Consider the following 26,580-nt stretch of genomic DNA (forward strand, 5'->3'; position numbering starts at 1 on the left):
GTAAGCAGAGACCTGCCTTGTGCTGGATCTCTTCCTGTAGATCATGAATCAGTGGGAAGGCAACAATGTCTGGGTTCAGGGAAGCGAGAGGCCAGTCTGCCCTTCAGGAGTGGGGCAGGCCCCTCCTGCATGCATCTGTCCTGAGCAGCCCCCATTGTGGGGACCTTCCCTTATGAGACATACCTCCTTCCTTGGTCCTTGCCAGGAGCAATATTGAGAATGAAATGCCATTCCTCTGGACAGAGTCATGGGTAAGGAATGAAAGAGAGGGAGAATTCTAAATGGAGCCCTTGGTGAGAGGGAATGCAGAGAAGCTTTTGAGGGGTTAGACTCCCTTATTGTGATTGGAACTGCTTCTCAGAAGCCTAGGAAATCCTGCGTGTGACTGAGCCCAGAGCCGACCCCTCTGGAACACACCGACTCAGGCACCATCAGGGAGGTTAACTAATCCAACCCACAGTTTTTACAGATGAGGAAACTTAAACCCAGAGGGGCAAGTGACTCCCCAGGGCCTCACAGGGAGGGAGCGTCTGAGGTTTTTATATCATGTTTCTTCCAAGAATGAACCCCTTGACCCCCCCCCCCCCCACCCATCTCAGAATCCTCCTTGTCTCGCTTCTGACTAGGACTCTGTCACTGATTCAAATACTTTACTTAGGGTGACCTTAGCTACAGTTCAGTTTGGTTCTTTTAGCTGTGCTCAAGGCAGTGTTGCATCCACTTCCAAAGGACATCTTAGCTCTCTGCTAAGGGCTGCCAAGCCTTAGCCGCTCTTTCTTATTTCGCTCTCTCCAGATTTTGCAAAGTCATGCAAATTGAACACATATACACAAAGGGAACAAAGAGATCCCAGTCCCCATCATAGGTTAGGCAAACAAACCCCAGACATACCCTTGACTCCCGATGGCAATATGGCACCCAAGACAAATGGGATTGCTTAGAATTGTATTCTTCAAGACATCTCTTCCCTTACAAAGGGAGTTAGTGGTGTGTCTCACACCACCTGTTGGTCAGTCAGTCAGTACAGAGAGGAGAGGAGATCACCAATCTTATCACAGAATTTTATTGTATTGTATTTTTCTATGTTTCCATAAAGGACAAAATCCATTTTTTATTAATCAAAAAAATATGGTATTTCATCTTGCAGGATGTCCAACAGAAATCTACAAATGTGGTCTACCAAGCTCACCATGTGAGTAGGAATAAGAGAGGCCAGGTTGTTGGGACCAGAGGAGGATTTCGAGGCTGTACAGTATGGTTAACAGGTAAGTCAGCCAATCTTTTTTTTTTTTTAATTTATTCTTTTTATTTAATTAATTTATTTGTTTTCAGTTTTCACCAACATTTCCATAAGTTTTAAATTTTCTCCCCCTCTTCCTCCCTCCCTTTCTGAGATGGCATGCAATCTTATATGGGTTCTACACATACATTCTTATTAACCGCATTTTCACATTAGTTATGTTGCATAGAAGAATTAAAACGAATGGGAGAAACCATGAGAAAAACCAAAACAAAACACAACACACGAGAAAATAGTCTGCTTCATCCTGCATTCTGTCACCATAGTTCTTTCTCTGGATGTGGATGGCATTTTGCCTCGAGTCCTTTGGGAACGTTTTAGGTCCTTGCATTACTGTGAAGGGCTAAGTCTATCAGAAACAGTCCTCGGACCCTGTTCTCCTAGTCTAAGTCAGCCAATCTTGTCATTGAAAGTTGATGTGACCATTTGTCTAATGTAGTTAAGGATGCCTGAAGACATTAGCTCTGATAAACTCCATGCTAGCTAAGGGGTTCTTGGTCAACCTGGACTCAGTCATTTGACTTCCGAGGGGAGAACAATAAACAAGGGAGAAAAACTGTAGAGACATAGATTTCAGCTTGATTTTAGAGAAGAATCAATTTATGAGCAAAGAGAGCTGTCCAAAAGAGGGATGGCTACCTGGGAGGTGGTGGGTACTCCTCATGGGGAGCCTTCAAAGGGATTCTCTGTTCCTCTTGGGGCACGCTGAGAGAGGTGCACTAGATACCCTTCAACCTTCTTTCCTGACCCAATATTCCAGAATCCAGTCCATGCTATTTGGGATGGCAAGGGTGCTTTTTTAGTCATTTTTTTTCTGATGATCTAATACGCTGGTACATTGTTGTACTCAGTAGTCTGATATTCGTATCAAAGATGCAAAAGTATGTTATGCTTGGGATGAAATGATTTACGCACAAGACGTGTGTCAGTGGCTTAAATTTTACCCAACTCTCTCTCCTTATGTGAATGTATGCCACATTCCTCAGTTCAATTCAACAAACACTTATGAAGCAATATAACCAGTAAATCACAGGGTCAGGATTCAAACCCAGGGCCCATGAATAGAAACCCTGGGAAGGTAGAGATTTTTCTCCTTGTTTCTCCAGTGCCTGGCACATAATAGGCACTTCAGTGCTGGTTGAATTGAATGAAATCAACTGCTGCATGCCAAGGCATTGTGCCAACCACTGGAGATAACAAAGAGAAGAAAAGCTCACGGAGCTTCCACTCTTCTGGGATGCTGGAGCACAATGATGACCCAAGCATTGTTCTTGGTGGTGGCCAGCTGCTGCTCATGCCTCTGTTTTAGTGTTTCAGAGAATCTCTGAATATTAGAGCCAAAAAAGACTCTCGTGATCCTGGAGTTAGCTCCTGAGGAAACGAAAGCCCAGAGGAAATGTACCTTCCTGAGCTCATGTAGCTGGGTTTTGGTACAACCAAAACTTGAACCTAGGACTCCTGTCTGGTTCTCTTTACCATGATGCAAAGGGTCTGAGGGAGCAGCTAGATGGCACAGTGGATAGAGTGCTGGGCTTGGAGTCAAGAAGACCTGAGTTCAAATCTGGCCTCTGACACTAGCTGTGTGACCCTGGGCAAGTCACTTAACCCTGTTTGCCTCAATTTCCTCATCTGCAAAATGAGTTGGAGAAGGAAATGGCAAAGCATCCAACTTGACAAAAATGACTGAACAACATTGGGCCTAAGAAGGAAAAGAGTTTCCCTGGGGACTTGGGGATGTGAGTTTCTTGGTGCAAAGTGGAGACTGGAAGTCATTTTTGTACCCAACTTATCAAGTAGACCCAAGCCAATATGTAAAAACCTGCTGATTCAATTTATTATTACAATCCACTTACTTAGCAGGACTGTCTGGTATGCAGAATTGCTTCAAGGCAATCCTAGAGCAAACAACTGGTAGGAACCTGTCCTCCTCCTTCCCCTGTTCTGGCATTCTTTCACCCAGTCCTTCCATGCCCAAGGCTGCTCCATGCCTCCTCCTCTCTCAGTACTCCATTCTGCCCAAGCCTTCCCACAGTGACGGTGGCTCTGGCTCATAGGTGACAGCCACAACAGGTGATGATGCTACCTCCAAGCCCTGTGGAGAAGAAAATGCTTCAAATACATCTAGAAATGTTCCTATTCAGAGGCACCTCCAACCCCATCCCTCCAGAAACTTGAGTTTCTGGCATTAAAGATCTTCCTCAGCCTGGCTGTAACCTACCTTTGGAGTCTTGTGTCCATCAATGTCCTTCATGTGCTCTCCATTCCTGAGAAGCCAGACCAGCAGCTACTCCCTGCACTCCCTAATGTGGGCATCAGAGGAGCCTGGTTTAGACCCCTGCGTGGCCTACGCCTCATTTATGGTCTGTGCAGCTTGCCTTATCCAATCCCCAATTCCCGCATCTCTAAAGGAAAGGGTGGCCTAGATTCAGCAATTTAATCAGCCAATCAGCATGCTTTCTTCAGCACCTCCGCTGCATCATGCCAGGCCCTGGGGAGGGAAAGGTGTTCAGGAATCCTCCTTTCCTGGGAGCCAGGGGTCTCTAAGGCATTCCTGCCTTGTGGGGGCGTTTAGAGTCAGTTTGAAGGCGTCAGATGCTCTGGGGTGAAGTGGGCCTGGCTAACTGTTGAATGAGCCACTTTGATTGATGGCTAGTTAATTAAAACAGTCACATCATTTTGTACTCAGGAGATGCTTCCAGCTAACCCACCTCTGCTCCCAAACAGGTCTCTCTGGTGCTGGAAAAACAACCATCAGCTTTGCCCTAGAAGAATACTTGGTGTCCCACGGCATCCCTTGCTACTCCCTGGATGGGGACAACGTGCGCCATGGCCTCAACAAAAACCTTGGCTTCTCCACTGGAGACCGAGAAGAAAACATTCGCCGGATCGCCGAGGTGGCCAAGTTGTTTGCCGACGCAGGGCTGGTTTGCATCACCAGCTTCATCTCTCCATTTGCAAAGGTGAATTGGCTCAAGATTCATTCATTGCAATGGATCCTTTTGATGACAATAGACAAAGCACCTACTATGTTTCTTTGCTAAGGATGTAAAGACTCAGAATAGGATTCCCTGCCCTCAAGGAGCTCACATCTACTGGGAAGACACAACAGATGCCTGGATATAAATAAATGCCAAGTAATAGAAATTATCTCAAGAGGAAATGTGTAATGAGAGGTCCTGTGTAAGAGGCAACCCCAGAGCTGTGCTTTGGAGGAAACTAGAGATTTTGTATTTCAGACAAAGGCTCACAGATGGGAAGTGGACTGTCTGCGAGGAGCTAGCAGGGTGGTGGCCATTCAGTCTGGCCATCATTTAGGAAATGCCCATCATGTTCAAAGCACTGGGGAAAACAGATGAGAATGTCTTCTAGGGTTTCCTCTGGCTTTTAATCTCGGGTTTTATTATAGTCTCTGCCTTGAAGGAATTTATTCTCCTCAGGTGGTTACCATATTAGGCAGATAAGTAAAGACAAGTTTGGTGACAAGAATGCCCGCAGTTGGGGGAAGGGTCCTTTTCTTCTGGGCAATGACCTCTGTCTTTATCTTCCTCCATCCTCCTTCCTGTCAGTGGCAGCATCCTCCCACAGTCCCTGTGGCCCTAGACAAGGCTTCTGAAAGGTAGAGAAAATAGATAGCAGCCCATCTCTGCAGCAACACACCCTGGAAGGTGAAGGTTTCAGACCTCTGGCCCTGGCTGATGAATGTATTCTCTCAAAGGAAGGGAGGAGCAGAAAAAGCTCCCAGGCTCCCCTTCTCTGGGATTCTTGAGTTTCAGGGGCTGGGACAAAGGGGTCCTTGGCCCCTGACCAGGAGGAGGTGCCTGAAGGGGCCCCAGGGCCTTTCATCTCTCTCCTGTTTCCTCCTCAGCCCACAATCTCCTCCACTTTCGCTCTTTAGATCCTAGGTGCCTGATGCCACAGTCCCCTTTTCCTTGTTCTCTGCTCTGGGGAGAGTGTAAGCTCTGAAGCCCAGCTTCTCCTTCCTCTGATGAAAGAGCACACAGTCCAGGCACCCTGTCAGGTTCTGGGGTTGTTGGGTAGCCTCCTAAGCCTCCAGGAGGGAGCAGTCAAGTGGCTCCTGGGACATGTCTGTGAGCTCTCTTAGGAGCCCATCATGGGCAGTTTGCCGCCATAGTTCCTAACGTCTGTGGCTTGTCCCATGCTTGAGGGCAGGGACTGTGCCTATTCCTCTTTGTATATAGCCTTCAGATTTTCCCCCTCTCCCAGGGCTTTGACCAATTGGGGTTTGTTGCTAAATACTTGACTTTCACTTTAAAACAAACAGAGAAAAAACCCACCAAGTCTTCCCTGGTGGTGTCAAATGCCTTTCACTGTGAAACCAGTGATCTGTTTTTTTACAGGACCGGGAGAATGCTCGGAAAATTCACGAGTCAGCGGGCCTCCCCTTCTTTGAAATCTTTGTTGATGCCCCTTTGAACATCTGTGAAAGCAGAGATGTGAAAGGCCTCTACAAGAAAGCCCGGGCTGGGGAAATCAAAGGTAAGATGGCCCACTAGGAGGATCTTCCTGGTGTCTCCTTCCCTGTAAGAAGTGATGACTGGCTTTTGCCCAAGTTATGTAAGATGGAAGCAGCGTGCAGGCATCCATCATGGTGCTTCAGAGTGAATGGCAGACCTAGAGAACAACCACCAAGTGGGTTCAGACTCCAGATCTGGGTGCCTCCTGTGTGCTAGACACTGTGCAGACACCGGGGAGACAGAGATGAAACAGCATGCCACTTTGAGAGTCACCTCCTCTCTCTGGGCCTCAGTTTCCTCGCCTGTAAAATGAGGGGTGGGAACAGATGACCTTGGAGGTCCCTTCTTGCTCTGAATAGGTGATCGTATATTGTAATCACTGATCGGAAGTCAGGGGTCTGGGGTTCAAATTCTGCCTTGGTTACTTGCTGCTTGTGATGGGTTTCGTTCAGTTTCCACATATGTCAAAGACCCTTCTAATTTCAAATCTTCTAATGATGATAACGATGTTTATATGGCCTCCAACAGACCCTTCAAGAATGGGTTGAGCTGGGGGGCTTCCCTGGCCCATTCCCACTCAGAGACTTGGGGATTCTCAGGGAGAAGGAAAAGAGCCCTTTCCCAGGTGGAAAGAAAGACAGCACCCACATTCTAAATGCTATGTGCAGCAGCATGTCAGAGGGAAGAGAGACGGATCTGGGAGATCTGGGTTCAAATCCTGCCTCTCAAGCACCCTGGCACCCCTCACCTCCCAGAAGCCTAGGACGTGACCTGACTCATATGTCACATATGTCACAGAGTGGGTGCCAGTCTACAGGCAAAGGGAGTTCCCTGTACTCAGGAAACTCTAGGCCCTCCAAAAGAAAAAATGCTTCCTTCTTTTTGTGGAGGAATTCCTGGATTTTAAGTTCTCAGTTCCAGACGAAAAAAGTTCAAAATAATATGGGGGGAGGGAGGAGGAAGAGTTTTGATTTTGCCTTTTCAGTCAGAGCACCTGGCACAGCACCTGGCACAGTACCTGGCACACATGAAAGTAGAGTGGGATACGTCCCTGTGTGGGAAAAGATAATAATGCTGATGATAACAATAGTTAGCATTTTCATATAATGCCTGTTAGGTGCCAGGCACCATGCTAACCACTTTAGAAATACTATCTCATTTGATCTTCACAGCAACCTTGGGAGACAGGTGCTCTTATTATATCCCATTTTACAGATAAAGCAACCGAGGTGGGCAGTGATTACGAAAGGCCAGATTTGAACTCAGGTTTTGCTGTCTCCAAAACCAATACTCTGCTCACTGTACCACCTAGCTGCCCTAATTAAAAAAAGGAAAATGGCATCCGCCCCCAAAGAGCTTCCATTCTGCTTGGGATAGCGGGGAGAGAGATGGGCACAAATACTGTCTCACTCATCCTAAGTGTACGAACTGGAGATCAAGGATCGTCATTAGCACTTGTTTTGGTCCATTTCCCTGCCAAGGGCTTCCCCTTTGATTAAGTCAAAGATCACCTCCTGGTGAAAGCCATTTTCCTGTCCTGCTTTACAGGGTTTACAGGAATCGACTCTGAATATGAAAAGCCGGAAACGCCTGAACTGGTTGTGAAGACCAACCTGTCGTCTGTGAGCGACTGTGTGCAGCAGGTGGTGGACTTGCTTCAGGAGCAGGTGGGTGGGGGCTTCTCTGAGGGGGTGCCCCATAAATGGAGAGAAGCTGGGGGGATGGGCGGCGTATCTAGGTTCTGGGGATGTCCAGCCTCCTAAGATCCTGTTTCACGGTGGGTGTCTCTGTTTCTCTTTGGTCTCAGACCATCGTGCCCCATTCGGTGACAAAAGGCATCCATGAGCTTTTTGTCCCAGAAAACGAAGTTGATATGGTTCGAGCTGAAGCCGAGAAGCTGCCTTCCTTACTGATCACCAAGGTGAGGGCCCTCACTTGTCCCTGTTGATGAGGAGGGAAGAGGGAATTGGGGCGGGGGAGAAGGGAAATAGCTCTAAGGGAGAAGTAGAGAGAGTTTTTCTTGGAGCATCTCATCCCAGAGCTTCCTCAGGGTTCCAAGCCCAACCTCCTTCTGTCTGACTGCTCACTAGGAGCTTCTGGTCTGGTTAGAGCAGTAGGTCAACAGACATTTATTAAGGACCTACTAGGTACCAGGCATTGCGCTAGGCGCTGGGTAGAATAGACTGAAAGAATCTTAGGATTTCGACTGGAAGGGACCTTAGCAGTCAAACCTAGCACTGAGCAAGGGCTGGAAGGGACCTCAGAGGCCATATGGTCCAACTCCTTCATTTGACAGATGGGGAAACTGAGACCAAGTTCATTGAAGTGACCTGTCCAGGGTCACCCATCCTAATAAGTGACAAAGGAAGGGTTTGGTTCCAGGTCCTCTGACTCCAAATTGCTTACCCCAGCAAACAAAGACTGTCCCAGGGTCCCAAAGCTAGCAAGTGAGCAGGGCAGCAGATCTCTTCTCCTCTTCTCCCAGCCTTTCTCCCTCTTAGCTCACACTCCCCCCACTGTTTCCTACCAGCACTCCTGACCGCAGGATGTTTCTGCCTCATGTAAAACTTGTTCCATTCATTCATTCGTCCATCCATCCATCCATCCATCCATCCATCCATCCATCCCTCCATCCATCCATCCATTTGTTCCCCAAACATTTCTTGAACGCTGACCATGACCCTGACCCTGATGTTCAGAGCCAGGGCAGAGGCAGAATTCAGGTAAGATGGGCTCCTGCCTCATGATAATGACAGTCTTAAGAGGGGATCATACCCCCATACACGAAAGAGTAATCATGTGGTGTGTGTGTGTGTGTGTGTGTGTGTGTGTGTGTGTGTGTATACACCTCACTGCCACTACAGATATGTGAGGCTCAGTGCCTGACACTGTGGCCTTGAAACTCTGTTCAGCCAAGCCCCAACCTCTTGGGGGAAGAAAGGAGCTGTCCAGGCATGTGATTTCCCATCCCCTTGTAGTGGGTGGTTCAAACAGATGGAAGCTTGCTCTTGAAGCTTCATACTGAAGTGGGGTTGGTTGCCCACCTACCTGGCGATTGGTTTCTCAGTCACAACAGGTAGACCAGGCAATCTCTGAGTCCCTTATCATCAGGGCAGGGACCAGAGGAGGTTGAGATGAGGAATAACCCCAACTCTTTTTCACCACCTCCTTAGAAAGCTCATGGGAGGTCTTCGGTTCCTGGAGAGAAACCACTGACCATCAATTTGTTGATTATTTGCTAGCCTAATTAGTAAACTGATTATTAATTACCCAGAAAAGACAGATCATGGAAATGAGTATGTCCTAAGCCTGGGCCTTTAGGATAGATGTGAACTCAGAGCCCGCTAGGACCAGGAAAGCACCTTGCAACAGCCAGGGTGAGGAGCTGCCCCAAGGACAGACCTGCCCCCCACCCCCGTTCACACACCTCTTTCTGTTTTGCAGCTGGATTTGCAATGGGTCCAAGTGCTTAGCGAAGGTTGGGCCACACCCCTCAAAGGCTTCATGAGGGAGAAGGAATTTTTGCAAGTGATACACTTTGACACTTTGCTGGATGGTACGATTTCTTCTTTCACACAATTTCTTATCATGGTGGGGGGTGGGGGAGTGAAGAGGGGAATTCTTTCCTTCCAAGTCTATAGAGGCCCTGAGAAATGTTCTTGGTTGAGCTGAAAACATTGTGGGACAGAAAAAGGTCTTGGTCCAGGCCAGTCTAACTTGTTTTACCACAATACTCCAAACTTTGAATTTGGTTGGGTACAAAATCACAGGACTGAGAGCTGGCTGGGAACCCCCTTGTTGGACAGATAAAGGACCTGGGGCTCAGTGGAAGATACTGGCTTACCGACTGGCACATGGTTAGATAGCCAAACTCAAACTCGGGATTTCTGCCCCCAAATCCTGCCATATTGAGCTCCAGGGAGTTAATTTGAAGTCACAGTGATGATGAACTGAATGATTTTTTTTTTCCTGCGTACTTTTTTTATTTTTTAATGTTTAACAATCACTGCCATACAATTGCGATTTTATCCCCCCCCACCTACCCCCCACTACCCCCCTCCCTCCCCACGACTGCATACAATTCTGTATAGATTCTACATATACTTTCCTATTGAGTATATTTTCACTATAGTCATGCTATGTAGTCAGACTAAGATAAATGAAAGAAATCGTATAACAAATCAGAACATGATACACAAACACATACACATACACAAACATGATCTGCTACATGAGTGACTTCCATATTTCTCTCTCTGAGTGTGGAAGGCATTTTGCCTTGAGATCCACCATTGGGATTTTTTTTTTTTTTGTAAGAAGTTCTTGTGTTATTACAAAAATCTAAGTCTACCAGAAAAAACTCTCACACACTGTGGTCGTTGCTGTGCATAAAGTTCTCCTGGTTCTGCTCCTTTCACTCAGCATCAGGTCATATAAGTCCTTCCAGGCCTCTCTGAAGTCTTCTTGTTCATCATTTCTTATGGCACAATAGTACTCCATTACATTCATATACCATAATTTATTCAGCCCAATTGATGGACATCCCCTTGACTTCCAGTTTTTGGCAACTACATAGAGTGCTGCTATAAATATTTTTGTACATGTGGGACCCTTTCCCATTTTTATGATTTCTTGGGGATATAGTCCTAGTAGCGATATTGCTGGGTCAAAGGGTATGCACATTTTTGTAGCCCTTTGGGCATAGTTCCAAATTGCTCTCCAGAATGGTTGGATGCGCTCGCAGCTCCACCAACAATGAATTAGTCGATGAACTGAATGATGATGAAGGACACCCTGCCCTCTGTACCCAGCAGAGAAGCTTTTAGGCAGTTTTCCTTCTGCTGCTTTGTTATGCCCACCCTGACTGCCAGTCTGAAAAACTTAGGGGCCACTGGGGGCATTGTCTCCTGGTAGAGCTGCCAGCTGAGGCAGGGAGAGGCTGGGGGGGTCTCAGACCAGATGGGGGCTTGGCACCACTTCTGTGGATGCTGCGATGCTGTGTGGGTCACATCCCAAAGCAGGATGAGAATGACGATTTCACTGATCTGGGCCTTGTGCCTTTGACCCCAGGGCTCCTGGAATCTCTTTTACACACATGCATAGAAACACGTGTATGTCAATATATGACATATATACATGCTATGCACATATATGAATATATTTGTATATGTGCATGCATATTGAAGACAATGTAGCAGATGAAACTCTCGCCCTGAAGGCACATGTAAAGCTAGCTGCCTGAGCCCTGGACAGAGGAAACCTAAGTCCTTGGACAAAGCCACCTGCTCAAGCTCTCAGAAACACACCTGGGTCCAGGCCATTATTGCCCATAAGATGGTTTCCTTCCACCATCAGCTGCTCTGTGGCAGAGACTCACTCCCAATGCTCAGGGCACCCCTTGACACTAGCCCCAGTCCTGGAGTTCAGGGCCCAGTGGCTGCTAGGAGGTAGGGTCAGTCTGAGCTGGAAGGTGGCTAGGCTGGGGTCCAGGGTCTTACTCAGACCTACCTTCCTGAGATATCTCTGCATCTCCCATGGAGGGGTATAGCTTCTACATGACCAACATGCGTAGGAGATGCTTCCTGAAAAAAAGAGACAGGGACATTTTGGGGGGCCCTGGTATTAGCAGAGAGAGAGGACTTCCAGCCTTGGAAAACTGTGATTTGCTATAAAAAGAACAATGAAGAATGAGCAGCCCCAAGGTTGTGGTGCCATGGGAAAAAGCAATTTGTCCACATACTCTATTAGCATTGGCATAGTGGGAAATGTCAGGAGGATCTGGGTCAAATCCTGCCGCCAAACAGTCACAAACTCTATAATGTCTCTGAGCTTCAGTCTCCTGAAAAATGGTATAACCAGATCCATAATACCTGACCTAGGGGAAAGTTATGAAGACCAAATGAGACAAGGCGAATCAGAAACTGTCAGCTGGAGTGAAGGATTGTAAACAGGGTTAGAGCTTGGGGAGGGGCTGGGAGCTTCCAACATTGAGCCATCATTTTCACACTGCTGCTAGTGCTTCTGGGGTGGGACTCTCTGATGCTCTGATCAGAATGTACCCACACCTGCTTCCCCCAAATCAGGTTTTAGGAATCAGCGCCCCCATTGAGATAAAACCAATCCACTAACCATGGGCTGCTATTGTTTTCAGGCATATGGCAGCCCTTGGCGGCACAAAGTCCTCTCCTGGTCACATCTTCCCAACCTACAACCCCATGCATCAAGCTCAATGTCATGGAGAGTAATTAGGCTTCAGATATGGTTGTGTGTGCTAGATACATCAGGAAAGTTCCCAGGAGCTATCACCTTGAAATGAGTCTGAGATGATTCCAGTGGGGACTGAAAACATGTTTGATAATTGTGTTTATGTTTTTCTAGGCATGCCCTGTCCTGGTATGTATTTTAATAACTTTTCAAGTAATTGAATTATTGTAATTAGATATTTTACATTAATCGGAACTAGAATTTTTTAATAACAAAATATCCAACACCAACAAAAACCAAAAGTGAATCCAAATTAGTTGGTACTGATTGATTGGAGTTCATGATCCAACCAGTTGTGGAAGAGTAAAGGCATGGGGAGGTCAAAGACTGGACCAGTCAAGTCCAGGAAATTAGCGGGTCCATGTACTGTGGTCTATCCTGCCACCTCTGGCCAGCAGAAGGCCTCTGGGTTCAGAATGATTTGGGGGGAGGCCCTGAGCATTTTTGGTCTGCTGTCAGCCACACTGTCTTTGAATGCTGGGCCATGTTCTTCTCAGGGCACTGAACCCAAGCACTATATTTCTTATGCTTTTCCAGACCTTTAAGGTCCAGTGGGTTTCAGATGGGAGTTGAAGTGGGCACATCTGGTTGGATTCTGCATGAACTGCCGGGCTGTTTCTGGGGCAGACTGTGATTTTTGCATGAAAGTAATTTCAAACCATCAACTGATAGACAATGATAGAACTGGACACCAATGGATGCTTCTCGGATGGTCCCAAATGAGCAAGGATGAACATGGAAAATGTCCTTGACTGTTGGTTTCTCCTTGTTATTAGAGGGGATGAGGAGGGAAGAGGGTAGGATTGGGAGATGGGGTTCAGATAACGACTCTGTACTACTTGTCTCACCCATGGGATGCTGGGCAAGTCTCTGAAAAGGACCCTAGCACAGTACACAGAGGTGAATTTGGACGGCAAAGATCTGGGTTCAAATCCTTACTCTGCCCCTTATCACTGGCAGCCCTCAGACAGTTGCTGTATAGTGAGGGCCGGGATTGGATCACCTTAATTTACTTCTCTGAATCTGTGACCCTGAAATCATGAGTCCTAAAGACTGTCTTGGGTGACTGGATGACATCACTTTATCACTAGGGGATGCACATAGCATTGTCTGGTCCCTGCCCCTGCAGGAGGAGAGAAGTGGGGGAGAGGGGAGAAAGGGCCCAGTCTCCTTCCCTGGACACCACTTTCTGGGGACTCTGGGGCAAGGAAGGCCTTTACAGAGCAAGGGAATCTATAAAATGCCTTCTGCAGGAGGCTTTCCACCCCAGCTCACAGGCTTATCTTGGTTTGGAGGCCATGTCCCCACATCCTGTTCCATCCTTTTAGGCCCTGTTCCATCTTGGATTCTGTTTCCAGAGTGTGGCTCATGATACCCAAGTAGGCCTGCACACTTCCTTCTGATCAGGGAATGGGGGCCGGGCTCACCTTGCTTTTGGAGGGAAGTAATAATGCTAAGACTGATTTTTATACATTAAAATAAAGTTTTATTGTATTTTTAAATGGAAGAACCATTGTTAGCTCTATACAGAAGCAAATATGGGTTAGATTTTGCCCAAAGGCTGTAGTTTGCCATACCTTGATGGTCCATTTCACAGAGAAGAAAACAGAGGCTTGGGGGAAAAAATGTGACTTTCCCAAGGTCACAGCTGGTCAGTATCCTTGCCAGGATACAAACCCAGGCCTCTAACTTGAAAGCCAGCGTTCTTTCCACAGTTTCTTCATAGATTAGTGATGCATGTGACTTTAGAGACCATCTACTCCAACCTCTCTTATTTTGCAGATGGGGAAACTGCAACCCAGAGAAGGAAAGGGACATAGACATTCATATGGGCAGTAATGAGGACCATAGATTTGGATGCAGATGAGGAAATCACCCCTCAAAGTACCAGGAATGGGGGAAAGGGTGGGAGGGAGATGGATTATGAGGAACATGCACTAAGGCATCATTATCTAGTATCCTTGGGGACCAAAGTATTTTGGATAAAGGAGTTTTCCAGATAACTGGAAGATGACAGGTTGGACTAGAAACCTCCTAGGTCTATGTTCTGTGATACTATGACTCAAGTCCCATGTGGCTTCTTGCAATCCACTCTGGGGACCCCATTGACTTTTTTGAGGTGGTTTGGGTGGTCTTGGATCGATGAAGGCTCTCTGTCATTGGAAAAGGCCTTTGTGATGCTAGGGTATTCCCAGTACTCAAATTTCATTCAATCACCAATCCCAAAAGTCAGATGGGATGTAGAGGGCCATGCTGATCAGCCAAACAAGGTATGCTGATTTTTCCAAACTGTTTCTCGTATGATTAAAATAATCACAACTCCCCGTTTTTATACAGTTTTAAGGCTTCCAAAGAACCTTCCTCACCCAAACTCTGTCAGGAAAGTGGGGATTACAAACCCCCAGTTACAGAGCTAGAAACAAAGGCTTCGAGGCTTGCCTGGGATAAACTCTGGCAGAGGACTGTCAAGGACCAGTCAGAAGAGGAGGAAACAGCGATTCTAGTACAGGGTTGGTTTGAAAGAAGCCAGGTGAAATGTGAGTCAGAATCTTCAGACCCGAGGAAGCCAATGAGTCCAATTCCCCCATTTTTCAGATAAGAAAATTGAGGCCCAGGGAGGACAGGGGATTTTCCCTGGGTCACCCAGGTTGTAAGTGGTAGAGTCCCTTCTTTGGGATTCTCCTGGGTTACAAGGGCAGGACCCGAGGCTCTGCCAGGAAGGGCTCCTAAAGAGGATTTGCCAGTTTTGATGTTACATCTCTGGTCCCCAGACTACACCCAGGTACTTCTCCATAGCTCCCCAAAGTCCAGAACCAAGGAGCCCTCCTCCTCTCAGACTACTAGAAGCTAGTGCTAGCTTCAGACTTTCTAGCTTCTTTTAGGGGATTTTTCAAGATAGCCTAGGCCCCCCTTTCCTGTCCAGGTAGTATGGTATGAAGGTTGGATTTAGAGTTAGGGATCCCAAGTTCTCTGTACCTGGATGACTTTGGATGGAGGCCTCTGAGGATCTTTTCAGCCCCAGGTAGGTGATATTTGGGTGACCTTGGCCCTCAGTTTACCCATCGGTAAAATGAGGGAGTAGGACCAGATGATAGCTGAGGTCCCTCCTGGCTCTGTGTACTTCCATCCCAAGGATGGCCCATTGAGTGTGGAAGTTGCCGTCTACTGACACCTCCCTGGGTTCTTCCCACAGATGGTGTCCTCAACCTGAGTGTTCCCATTGTCCTCCCTATCTCCGAGGATGACAAGAAGCGGCTCCAGAGCTGCAGTGAATTTGCCCTGGAATATGATGGACGGAAGGTGGCCATCCTGAGAGACCCGGAATTCTATGAGCACAGGAAGGAAGAGAGGTGTGCTCGCGTCTGGGGGACCACCTGTGCCCAGCACCCCCACATCAAGGTACACCCAGAAAAGCCCATGTCCGCTTAGTTCCAGAGTTCCTTAAGATTGGCCCCATTCTACAGACGAGAATGCTAAAAGCTGGGCAGGAATCCAACAGGCAAAGAAGAGGAAGGAAGGCATTCTAGGCCCAGGGAGGGCTGGGAGTTGTTGGGGAAGCATTGGACAGTGAGAGGCCAGTATTCAAGGGATCAGTTGGTTGGAAGATGGAAGGAAATGGCATATGATGGTCAAAGAGTTCTAGATTTGGAATTATAAGAGACCAAGAATCCAACCCTTCCTCCCCTCATTTTATATCTGAGATAGAGAAGGGCAGGGGCATGGCTAGAGTTGCACAGCTAGTGAGTATTTGAGGCAGTATTCAAATCTAGTGCAATACCCAATAGACCATACTGCCTCCAAAAGACAGGGTACACCATGATGGCCCAAGAGTCATTCAAGTGGGCATGCCCTTTGATCAGGCCTAGATCAGCCATCAAAGAAAGAAAAACCTGTGTTTACCAAAGTATATCAAACACTTATGAACCAACTACTATGTGCTAGGCACAATGCTAAGCCCTGGGGATACAAAGGAAGATAGAAGCCAGTGCTTGCTCCCCAAGGAGCTTCCAGTCTAATGGGGGAGACAACATGTAAACGAGCTACAGACAGGATCATTTGGAGATAACCAACCCAGGGAAGGCCCTGGCCTCAAGGAGTACTTGGGAAGGTGGGATTTCTGTGGGGTCTTGAAGGGAGCCAGTAGGTGGAGATGGGGGGGAAGATAATTCTAGGCCTGGGGAAGTAGTCAGAGAAAATGCCAGCTGAGGAGCTCAAAGAGGACATGTGTGCATGTGGGGTACCTATCAGTTAGAGAATGACTGGGAAAATTATGGTATGCACTGTGAGAAATGATGGATGTGACGTTTTCAGAGAAACCTGGGATGACCGGTATGAACCGAGGCAGATCTAATAATACAATATCTCCCAAACTGCAGAAGCAGCAACTTTGGATGACTTAGGGTCTGTGTCTTGGGCAGGACCCAGCCAGAAATTGAGGAGGAACCTGATGCCCTGCCCCCAGCAGATAGAAGGGATGGGCTCAGAATGTAGAATGAGACATACATTTTGGGACCTGGTCAATGTGGGGATTTGTCTTGCTTCTATGGGCATGTTTGTTATAGAAGGTTTTGTTTTTTTAGTGGGGAGGGGAGATAGAAGGGATGGCATTTCCTCCCCATCCCTGTACCAGGGTGTTTCCTACCTTCCCCTCCTTCCAAACAAACAAAAAGAGAAGGAATCATGGACAGGTGAGGTGGCTTTGTAAGTGTCAGGTTGGACTTCTTATATACTTAAGAAGAAAAACAAGCTTTATGTAAGAGATTTCCAATTTCATGGACAGTCCTCTGGGTTCACAATGTATATGGGAATAAATGTTCATTTTATTTAGTGTTGGTTAAATTCAGAATTTAAAAAGAATAGGTAGGGTGGAGCTAGATTACAATGGGCCTTAATCTGGTTTAGAAGTGAATCTCAGGCTCTAGAAGAAGGAGCCAAACTGCAGAGACAGGGCAAAAGCCACTGAATGGAGTGGTTTCAAGATGGAGAATAAGAGTGAATTGGAACTTTGGGGCTGTGCTGTCATCACCAGCTCAGGAGAATAAAGGGAGCCAGGGAGGAGTCTCTGGGCTCTTTCTTTTTGCCTTTGACCTCCTTGTAGGGAGAGCTCTGGATCCAAGAGCATGGGCATTTTGGTCACTTTTTTAAAAAAAGCATAATTTAAAATTGCTTTCCAGAATCGCTAGGCCCATTCAGCGTTAGTAAACCTGCCTTCCCCCAGGTCCACCAGCATTGATGATGCCCATTTTTGCCTTCCCATGTTTTTCTTTTTCTTTTCTTTTCTTTCTGGGCTTTTGACAAAATACTTTGCTGTGTCTGCTTTTCATTCCTCTCTAAGAATAAAAGGATGGACAGAAAACAAGAGCCAGCTTGTTACCTGCAAACCCTTACCCTCGGCATATTCCTCTTTGAATGGGAAGGTTGGGGGGGGGGGCTCAGCCAGACAGTTCTTTCCATGTTGGGCACCCATCTGAGCAAAGCCACATGCACTAATCACCTTAATCAGGCATCTTTTTCATCCTTTCCCTGGTTGTAATTATACAAGCTGGTGATTTTCCCTCCACCCAGAGACACAAAGAAGAAGCCTTTCATTTAAACTGGCTGCAGTGTTTTAGAGGTTCTGTCTTTGTAGTGTTTAGAGATGGAAGGGATCTTAGAGACAATCTAATTGAGGAATTCTTAGCCTGGAGTCCTGAGAAACTTTAAAAAAATTGATCTCTGTATTTCAATATAGTCAGTGTCCTCTGTAATCCCACATACTTCATTTTATGTGTTTAAAAACATGATTCTAAGAAGGGTCTGTCCCCACCTGCCTTTGCCGACTACTAAAGAAGTCTGATTTAGTGCTGGTCACCCATTTTACAGAGAAGGAAACTGAGACTCGGAAGTGTGACTTGCCCATAGTCTGGTCATTTGATAGGTCAGAAGTATGTCAGATTTTCAGGCCCAGATCTCTAATGACTCCAAACCCTCCCATGGTTCCATATTATGGATCTTTGGCACAATGGGAGGCCTGGATCCAGGGCCAGTCTTTCCTGGGGTCCCTGGTCCTTCTATGGTCCATTGGCCTTGGAGTAAGGGGGGAGAGCAGAAGAGGGAGAGGAGGGAGATGCCTTTAGAGGAAGAGCCACCCCCACCCAGGCCATAACAGGGATCCAGCAATGCCAAGCGCATGTGAACAAGACCCCCAAGAAGGAATCCGTAACCACTTTGAGAAAGATGAAGGAGAAAGGGCAGAGGAGTAATTGCACCTTTCACTTCACTGGCCCGGGATTGCTGGGGAGGGAGGCAGGCATGCTGATCATGGGATGGTTTCCAGACCTCTTTGCCCAGAACTTCCCAAGGGGGTTGGCCCTGCCAGTAGTCTATGGGATCCCAATTTTCAGCCTGTGTCATCATTACCCCCTTTAAGTTAACCCAGCCTTGTGACCTTGGATAAGTCCTTCACCTTCCTCAGGGGTCAAAGATCAGAGGTTGGAAGAAACCTTAAATAACATCTCCTCCAAACCCCATATTTGATAGAGCCAGAGCAGGGACATCACCTGCCCAGGATCACCCAGCTGGTAAATTGCATGTTACGTTCCCTGACTCCAGACTTGAGGCTCTTTCCATTAGGTGACATCCTAAGGATCACACAGCTGGAAGGACTCATGGATTGTAAACTGGAAGGAAATTTAGAGACCATCTAGTCTCACCCCTCTCTGGGCCAGCCAGGTGAAGTGACTTGTCTAAGGTAACACAGTAAGTGGCCAGGTCTGGATTCGAATCCCACCCCTCTTCTTTCCTCACTTTGGGACCACTGTCAGGACTGCCTCCAAGAAATTCTCCAGGGGTCCTGTGCTGGGGTGTGCCAAGGAGCAATCTCCCTGTTCCCATCAGACAGATGTCCCCAAGGAAAGGTTGGGGGGTCAGGGTACAAGACAGAGATCAACTTGGGAGACTGGCTCCACTTAAGACTGAAACCAGCCTGAGTTTCCTCCCTACCCCAAAGGTGTGACAAGGGGCCAGGGTTCAGAGAAGGGAGCAGGAGGAACCAGAACCGCTAATGTCATCACAAAACCCACAGGATCTTGGCTGTCTTTCATCTTGGACTCTTCAAGCTTTGCCAAACCACTCATTACCTCTCCCTGTACTCTCATAAAGTGAGGAAGTATGATTTTCACTGCCTTCAAAAATTAAGCAGCAGGTGGCTTCCTGGGGGCCCCAAGAGGAGTCAGGGACAGGGTGGGGACCAGGAGGGTACATTTCCCGAGACTCTTTAGTTGTGGTTCCTCTAAGGGGACCAGGAGCTTTTTACAGGTCCCTTGGAAGATGTGATGCCCCCCACTGCAAGCAGGAGCTCAGATGGGGCCAGCAGAGCCTAGGAGAGTAACCTGGAGAGAGTTGTTGTTGTGTTTGTCCTTTGTTCTGGAAGAGGACCGTGACATCAAGATGATGACATGACTTGCAGTTGACTTTGATTTCAGTGAGGGAGGGCTGTGCAAGGTCACCAACCTCACTTTCTTCTCCTGAGCCATCTGGGTCCAGTGACCTGATATTCATCAGTATGGCAGGACATGCATGGCCCAGGATGCAATGTCAACCTGGAGACAGTGCTACACTTGGCAATGGGAAACCTGCCTCAGAGGTAGGCGCCTCAGTTATGCCAGCAGTGAAGTGGGATAATAATACGTACCTGCCAAGGTCTTTGCCAGAAAAGTGCCCTAGAAATGTGACGTTTTCGTTTCCTCCTGACCTTCCTACTCCACTTCTTTACCATTGAGGCCAGATGGAACTGAAAACAGTAATTTTAGTCAGCAGATGTCAGGGAAAGCAGGGGCTTCTCTGACAGTCCTCTGTTCTGTTTGGACATATTCTAGGTCCCAGGATGTGATCTGGGCCCACACCAGCTCTTGCTGAGCCCCCACTCCCACCTCATTTAGAAGAAAATGTATTTGAGGAGTTTTTCTGAACTTAATGACAAAAAGTGGACAAGAAAGTCACCTCGAGCAAACACTTCAGAGAATTTTAACAGGGATGGGAGTCTGATCCAAGTCAGGCTCTTTGGATAGCTGGGGGGAAGGAGGTCCATGGGCAGCACAGGATTGCTGAGGGCAACTGTTCATGAGATCCCACCATAAGAGGTAGGTGCAGTGGAATAAGCCCCTGCTGGACAGGGAGACTGAGACCCAACCCCTCTCCTAGAGACTTCTGGCCAGTCATTGCTCATCTCCTGGCCTCAGTTTCCTCCTCTGCAAAAGGAGAAGGTTGAACTCTGTGGCCCCTTTAAGGGTGTGTAAACATTAGGTTAAAACAAACAGAAATCCACCAATGATCCCAGGACAGAATTCCTGCCCAACCCAAATGTTTGCTGTCCAGGAAGGCCGCTGGGACACCCCACCTCTGAATTCTCATCCCAGGCGCTCAGCACATCTCTGACACACTCTCCATTGAGAGGTGTGTGGTGGTTAGATTGAGGCCCTGGGCTCAAGCCCAACTCCACCCCCTCTTTACCTCCAACATACCCACTTCCCAGCTATGAAGCTAAAGACATGGGTCCTGGCCTTCCTCATCTATGAAATGGCAAGAATGCCGCCCCTCTCCCAGGCGTTCCAGGTAGAACGAGAATTCTGTTCCCAGCTCTTATTAGCAGGGTCAGTGCCCACAGGGCCTGAGCCCTCTCCCTCCTCACCCTCATTCCCTGGCTTCCCTGGCCTGTTGCAAAGTTGTGCCTTCTGCAGGAGCTGGCCCCTGCTTCCCTCTCCTGCATATATCTTGTCTGGCCCCAGGGAGTTGCTCATGGTCTCTATGTCAGACTATGAGCTCCCTGGGTGCAGCCTTGGCCATTTCCTGGTGTCTGCAGTAGGTGCTACCCAAATATTCAGTCTGGCTTGGATTGCATTGAAATGCCTGCTTTCCTTTGAAGATGGTGATGGGAAGTGGAGACTGGCTAGTCGGTGGAGACCTCCAGGTCCTGGAGAGGATCCGCTGGAATGACGGGCTGGACCAGTACCGCCTCACGCCCCTGGAGCTCAAGCAGAGGTTTAAAGAAATGAATGCAGGTCTGGTGTATCCCTCTGCTGCGGCCTCTCACTTCTCCTCAGTCCCAGGAGGGCAGCCCTCAGGGCTGTATGTGTGTGTGTGGGGTTTCCAGAGGCAGCCCCAGTCTGGGCTCTCTTCCTCCCTCTGCCCTTTGGAGGAGTGTATGGCCCTTGGCCAGGTGGTGTGGCTCACTGGGTTTGGAAGCCCTGGGTTGGTTTGGTCTCATGTCTGGCTCTGTCCTGGGCCTTCTATATGAAGTTGTGTAAAGCTGGCTGGGGCATCTGGGTCCTCAGCTGGCCTCACTGGCCTGCTGTGATCAGGCACTCTCGATCCCCGACCTGGAGATGGACGAGGTGCAGGCTGTTCTGGCTGTTTTCCAACTTTGGCTTGGCACGGTTCTTTTGCAGATGCGGTGTTTGCATTCCAGCTTCGCAATCCCGTCCACAATGGCCACGCGCTGCTCATGCAGGACACTCGCCGACGCCTTCTGGAGAGAGGCTATAAGCATCCTGTGCTCTTGCTGCATCCCCTGGGCGGCTGGACCAAGGATGATGATGTGCCCTTGCCGTGGCGCATGAAGCAGCATGCGGCCGTGCTGGAGGAGGAGGTCCTGGACCCCAAATCCACCATTGTGGCCATCTTCCCTTCACCAATGCTCTATGCTGGCCCCACAGAGGTGAGGGCTTTCTTGGACCTACTCTGACTAACCTGAGGCAGAAATCCAGTCTCTGAGAGGGAATGGGCTTAAGAGGCAAAGGGAAGCCTGGATTAAGTCAGAAAACCTGGCTTCTTATCCTGGCTCCACATTACCATAGACATGTCACCCAATCCCTCTCAGCCTCCAGTTCCCTCATATGTAAAATGGTCAGACTGGACTGAGTGTCCTCTCCTTTCTCTCTCAACTTACCTAAGACCCTGTAACTCAGGGACACTCCACCTTCTTTTGTGGAAGGGATCCCTTTAGCTGGCGTGAACCTGCCTCACTGACATTTGTAATGCCCATAATAAAAGACAGGAAACCAATTAGGTTGAAATGCAATTCTCACAAGGCTCTGGGCTTCACTCTCCTGATCAGTAACATGAGATAGTAGAGTTAGATGGTTCCAAAGGGCCCTTCCAGTGGTCAGGGCTATGATGACCTGGAGGAAAGTGACCACCTTCCCCCTCAGTCCCTGACCCTGCCCTCTCTTCTGTCATGTCCAACTCTTTCAGGTCTGTCTGGCCTCAGCCCTGATCTCTTCTGGGCCTCTGATGAGGGGGAGGCTTTTCTGTCCATGAGGGATAATCACCCTTTTTTGTCTGGACTGTCTCTCTAGGTCCAGTGGCACTGCCGGTCCCGAATGATGGCCGGGGCCAATTTCTACATCGTAGGCAGGGACCCTGCGGGAATGCCCCATCCTGAGTCCAAGAAAGACCTGTATGAGCCCACTCACGGGGGAAAGGTCCTAGGCATGGCTCCTGGTCTCACATCTGTGGAAATTATCCCTTTCCGTGTGGCTGCCTACAACAAGGCCCAGAAATCCATGGCCTTCTACGACCCAGCAAGGTGAGCCCCCCAGCTCCCGAATCAGTGGCCAAGGGAGGGAGGGTCCTCTGCGCTGATCTTCTCCAGAGGCCTGAGCCCTCCACCAGACAGACAGGAGACATCTTTTGGAGTGGCAGGCTGGTCTGGGAGGTGATCTGCTGCAGCCAAGGACACCGGGCTTCTAGTCCCTCTGCGAGCAGTTGTGGGGCCCCAACACTCATCTCTCAAATGGTCTTCTGCCTTCCCTTGTCTCCCCAGTGCTTAGTTAGGTGCTGACTGTGTGTTGACTGGGCAGCATCCATTTCGTAGGGTACCAGGAAACCCAAATAGATCACAGAGATAAGCACCAGAGAAAACTGTTAGTGCCTTAGCGTTCTCTTCCTTATTCTCTGCAGACCCCTGCCTACCCCCAATCCCCCTCCTGACTTTAAGAGCTACAGACAGGAACAGCTGTTTGCCTAGGACCTTTTCAGCCTACATCACCTTCCTCCAAAACCTGTTGCTTCTGTTTGCACATCCAAAAAAGGTCCTGTTCTTGCCCTCTGCTCACAAATCCTCAGTGGCTCCCTATTTCCTCCCAAGAAAAGCTCTGACTCCTCTGCTGAGCTCTGAGGACCCTCCAGAATCACACAGCATTCCTTTTCAGGTTTATTTCATGGCTCTCCCATCAGGGTACAGTGGAAAGAGCTGGAGATTTGAAGTCAGAGGACCTGCTTTCAAATCCTGGCATGTCACTCACTGGGTGACCTTGAACAAGTCACTTCTCAGTAAATGAGGGGTCCAACTAGGGTCTCCTCCCCTTGCCCTGATCTTCCAATCCTGCTTTGTGCTAGGTTGGCTAGTCTGCCTTCCTGTCTCACTCCTGCCCCTAAACAGTTGTATTCTCTTTCCTCAGCTGATGGAATGCCTTTTCTCACCCTGAATTCCACACTTCTTTTGTGTGGAATTCTTCTCTGTGGTCCCTTCTCTACCCCAGGCCTTCTCCTCAGCCCTCACAAAGCATTTCCTTGGCCAGCGTAAGGCCCCTGAGAGCAGGGGCTGCCCAGCTCAGCTGTACCTCCCATCCTGGGGGGCGCAGGATCCCCGCTGGTCCAGCCAACCTCTCTCTCGATTCTATTCCAGGCACAATGAGTTCGATTTCATCTCGGGGACACGGATGAGGAAGCTTGCCCGGGAAGGAGAAAATCCCCCCGATGGCTTCATGGCCCCCAAAGCCTGGAAAGTGCTCACAGACTATTACAGATCCCTAGAGAAGGAGAATTAGAGCCCCCGGGGCCCCTCCTCTCTGCACCCTGACCTTTGCTCTTCATCTCTCTGCTTTGGTGATTAGAGGCTTAGGAATCATGTAATGTCCTGATTTTAAGGGAACACTTTCTAGCTAGGGCCAAAATGTGCCTGAATTAGGAATCATCTCTGAAACCTGGAAGAATGGTGCCCGAGAGTGCAGCCCAGGCAGGCAGGAAGGCTGTGCCCATCTAGTTCAGTGACTGTTGTCTGTATCTCTCCTCTTTCGTTGCACTGAGGACCAGAGGCAGAGAAGGCTGAGCCCCCTCCTCAGGATGCTCAGACACGGTCCTGGGGGCTGATCAGGGCCCACAAGCAAGAATCAGTCCAGACAAACAGCACAGAGACACAGACCCTGGGAACAGCCCTGACTCAGATGCAAGCAAGACCAAAGGGCAGAGAGAGAGAGAGAGAGAGAGAGAGAGAGAGAGAGAGAGAGAGAGAGAGAGAGAGAGAGAGAGAGTGTGACAAGACAAAACCCCAACCCCAACATGCATCTTGGTCTCACACATTTCTAGGACTCAGCCTCATGAGGGCCCTTAGGGGTCATCACACCCTGAAAAGGCCTATGACCTCCCTGAGGTCCTACAGCTTCCTAAAGTTCACCTGATCCAAATCCCTCATTTTACAGATGAGCAAACTGAGGCCTAGAGAAGGGATCCACCCAAGGTCAGAGCAGAGGTGCCTAGACTCCATGCTGGAGGGTGGCTTCCTGGGCCATGCTGTGAACTGGGGTCAAATTCAAATAGACATAGATCCCTGTGGCCCCACATTGGCTTAGAAAACCACAAATTTAATATTATGTATGTGGTATTGTATTTTTATGTATTTTGTTAAATAGTTCCCAACTATTTTATTCTGGGCAGGCAAGTCACATGTGGTCAGCAATTCTATTGTGGTCCTTCCTCACTCCATTATTTTTACAGAGAAGGAAATTGAGGCTCAAGAAGGAGAAGGGACTTACTTAAAGGTCATAGCCCAGAAATCACCAGTGACAGAGCTGGGATTTGAACCCAGGTCCTCTGAATCTACATCCTGGGCTTTGCCCTGCTGTGCCTCAGAACAAAAAGGTATCAACAGCCACATGAAAAACTTGTCCTGGTACTGAAGCACTTTGGAAAAGTCTCTTTGCCCAGAAGAAGGCCCATGGAGATGGTGGCTCCAGGCTATCCTGGATGATGAACTATCTGTGGGCACTGCCAGTTCTGAGGGCCTTGGACCCATTTACCTTCCTGGGCTGAAGTTTCTTTCTCTGTAAAATGAGAGCTGGACTAGGGCTCTCCCATCCCACCAGGCTCTTGGATCCAGTGAGTCCATCAGTTCCTAGAATATTATAGCTGGAAAGGAACCCTAGGCCACTGAGCTTCACTCCCTCATTGTGTGGCTGAAGAAGGGAGGAGGTGAGGGACTTGTCCAAGGCCACACAATTGATTAGTGGGAAAGCTTTGGCTAGAACATCTTCTGGACTCCTAGGCCAACAGGTTCCACATATCATGCAAGGTTACAACTATGTGACAAAAGAGGCCCGACCAAAGTGACGCCTGCTACCCACAATACAGCCTTTATCAGTAGGTCAGACTCTCTACCCTCCCCCCCCCCCAGCCAATGGTGGGGACAGCTTCAAAGCAGGCTCCCCTGGGGGGGGGGGGTGTGGAGAGGCAGGAGATCTACTTTCTTCAGAGGGATCCATTTGCATGGATCTTGTATGTCCAGCTCATCTCATGAAGTCCATTCCAGGAAGGCCATCTTTCATGGAAACTAAAGCATTCTTCTGGCTCAGATTGCACTAATTCATTTCCTTGCCACTGCTAAGGAAAGCAGCCCTTCTTTATGGACTCCATCTCTTTGGCAAAGATGGGTGCAAGAACAGAACGTTGGCACTTCTCCCACCGTTAGTGTTTCTTTTCAAAATTTTAGCCTTTTGCCTATGAAAGTTCTTGCCATAATGTGCCTCATTGCAAACATAGCAAAGCCTGGCTGGCCTGGTCTTTCTTCAGCACTGTATGATCTGTCTCTCTATAGGAAGCTGCTTGCTTGCTTTTTTTTGTAGCATATTTATTAAAGACATGAGAATGGGTCAAGTGCCTTAGCTAAAGTTCTCATGGCTTAGAGGACGCTCAGAAATAGGCATTAAGCTGCTCTTGCAACACTCAATAAAAATGAATATTTCTATGTGCAAAATGATTGCTTTTTCATATTTTAATAAAGATCTTGCAACAGAACCTTACTGTTTATTTGTGGCTTACTCCAGAACTGAGGAGAAAAGGAAAGGAAAGCAACAGTTTTTATTAGCACAATGGAGTCTGTCTGCTTTTTACATTTTTGCTTCTTTGTGGAAGGTTGAGCTCCTGAGAGAAAAGGCTCTCTGGCTTGCCTTGGTGGAGAGCTACCCAAGATAGCCCATGTCCTAGAATTCCCTTTAGTGCTGGTGCACACTACATAAAGTCATCCTCTTGTGTTGAGCCAGGGGACAAGACCAGGGAAGTTGTTTAACATGTTTTTGTTCTATCCACCAAAAACGTCACCTTGATTTCTAATTTTCTCCCCCATCACTGAATTAGGTGCCACAAACCTTTTGCATCCCAGCCTCCGGAAAAGAGTCAAATCATTCGGTATAAATCAACTGCCCATCCTGTTGTTTCTATCTTCCCCCCCTCTCTCACACAAGCCCCCTTTCTCTTCATTCTAAGAACTACTGCCTCAGTAGTTCTAAC

At 48.2% G+C, this 26,580-nt stretch overlaps 1 protein-coding gene across 2 annotated transcripts in view; it reads left to right on the top strand.

Moving 5' to 3' along the window:
• The window catches only part of PAPSS2 (3'-phosphoadenosine 5'-phosphosulfate synthase 2), a 69,075-nt gene extending 42,987 nt beyond the window's left edge, over positions 1–26,088 (top strand). Inside the window, exons 2-13 of one of the 2 annotated variants that reach the window (XM_072628944.1) lie at positions 1,148–1,265; positions 4,025–4,260; positions 5,659–5,797; positions 7,324–7,442; positions 7,583–7,696; positions 9,220–9,331; positions 12,154–12,168; positions 15,233–15,438; positions 20,942–21,077; positions 21,465–21,733; positions 22,374–22,603; positions 23,705–26,088. In XM_072628944.1, coding sequence (XP_072485045.1) covers positions 1,148–1,265; positions 4,025–4,260; positions 5,659–5,797; positions 7,324–7,442; positions 7,583–7,696; positions 9,220–9,331; positions 12,154–12,168; positions 15,233–15,438; positions 20,942–21,077; positions 21,465–21,733; positions 22,374–22,603; positions 23,705–23,846 — 1,836 coding nt within the window. In that variant the 3' untranslated portion in view covers positions 23,847–26,088. The remainder of the gene's footprint in view (positions 1–1,147; positions 1,266–4,024; positions 4,261–5,658; positions 5,798–7,323; positions 7,443–7,582; positions 7,697–9,219; positions 9,332–12,153; positions 12,169–15,232; positions 15,439–20,941; positions 21,078–21,464; positions 21,734–22,373; positions 22,604–23,704) is intronic. The other variant, XM_072628943.1, reaches the window with a different exon arrangement.
• Positions 26,089–26,580: the final 492 nt, after the last annotated feature.

This window comes from Notamacropus eugenii, chromosome 1 (assembly GCF_028372415.1).
Source record: "Notamacropus eugenii isolate mMacEug1 chromosome 1, mMacEug1.pri_v2, whole genome shotgun sequence".
NCBI classification, from domain to species: Eukaryota; Metazoa; Chordata; class Mammalia; order Diprotodontia; family Macropodidae; genus Notamacropus; species Notamacropus eugenii.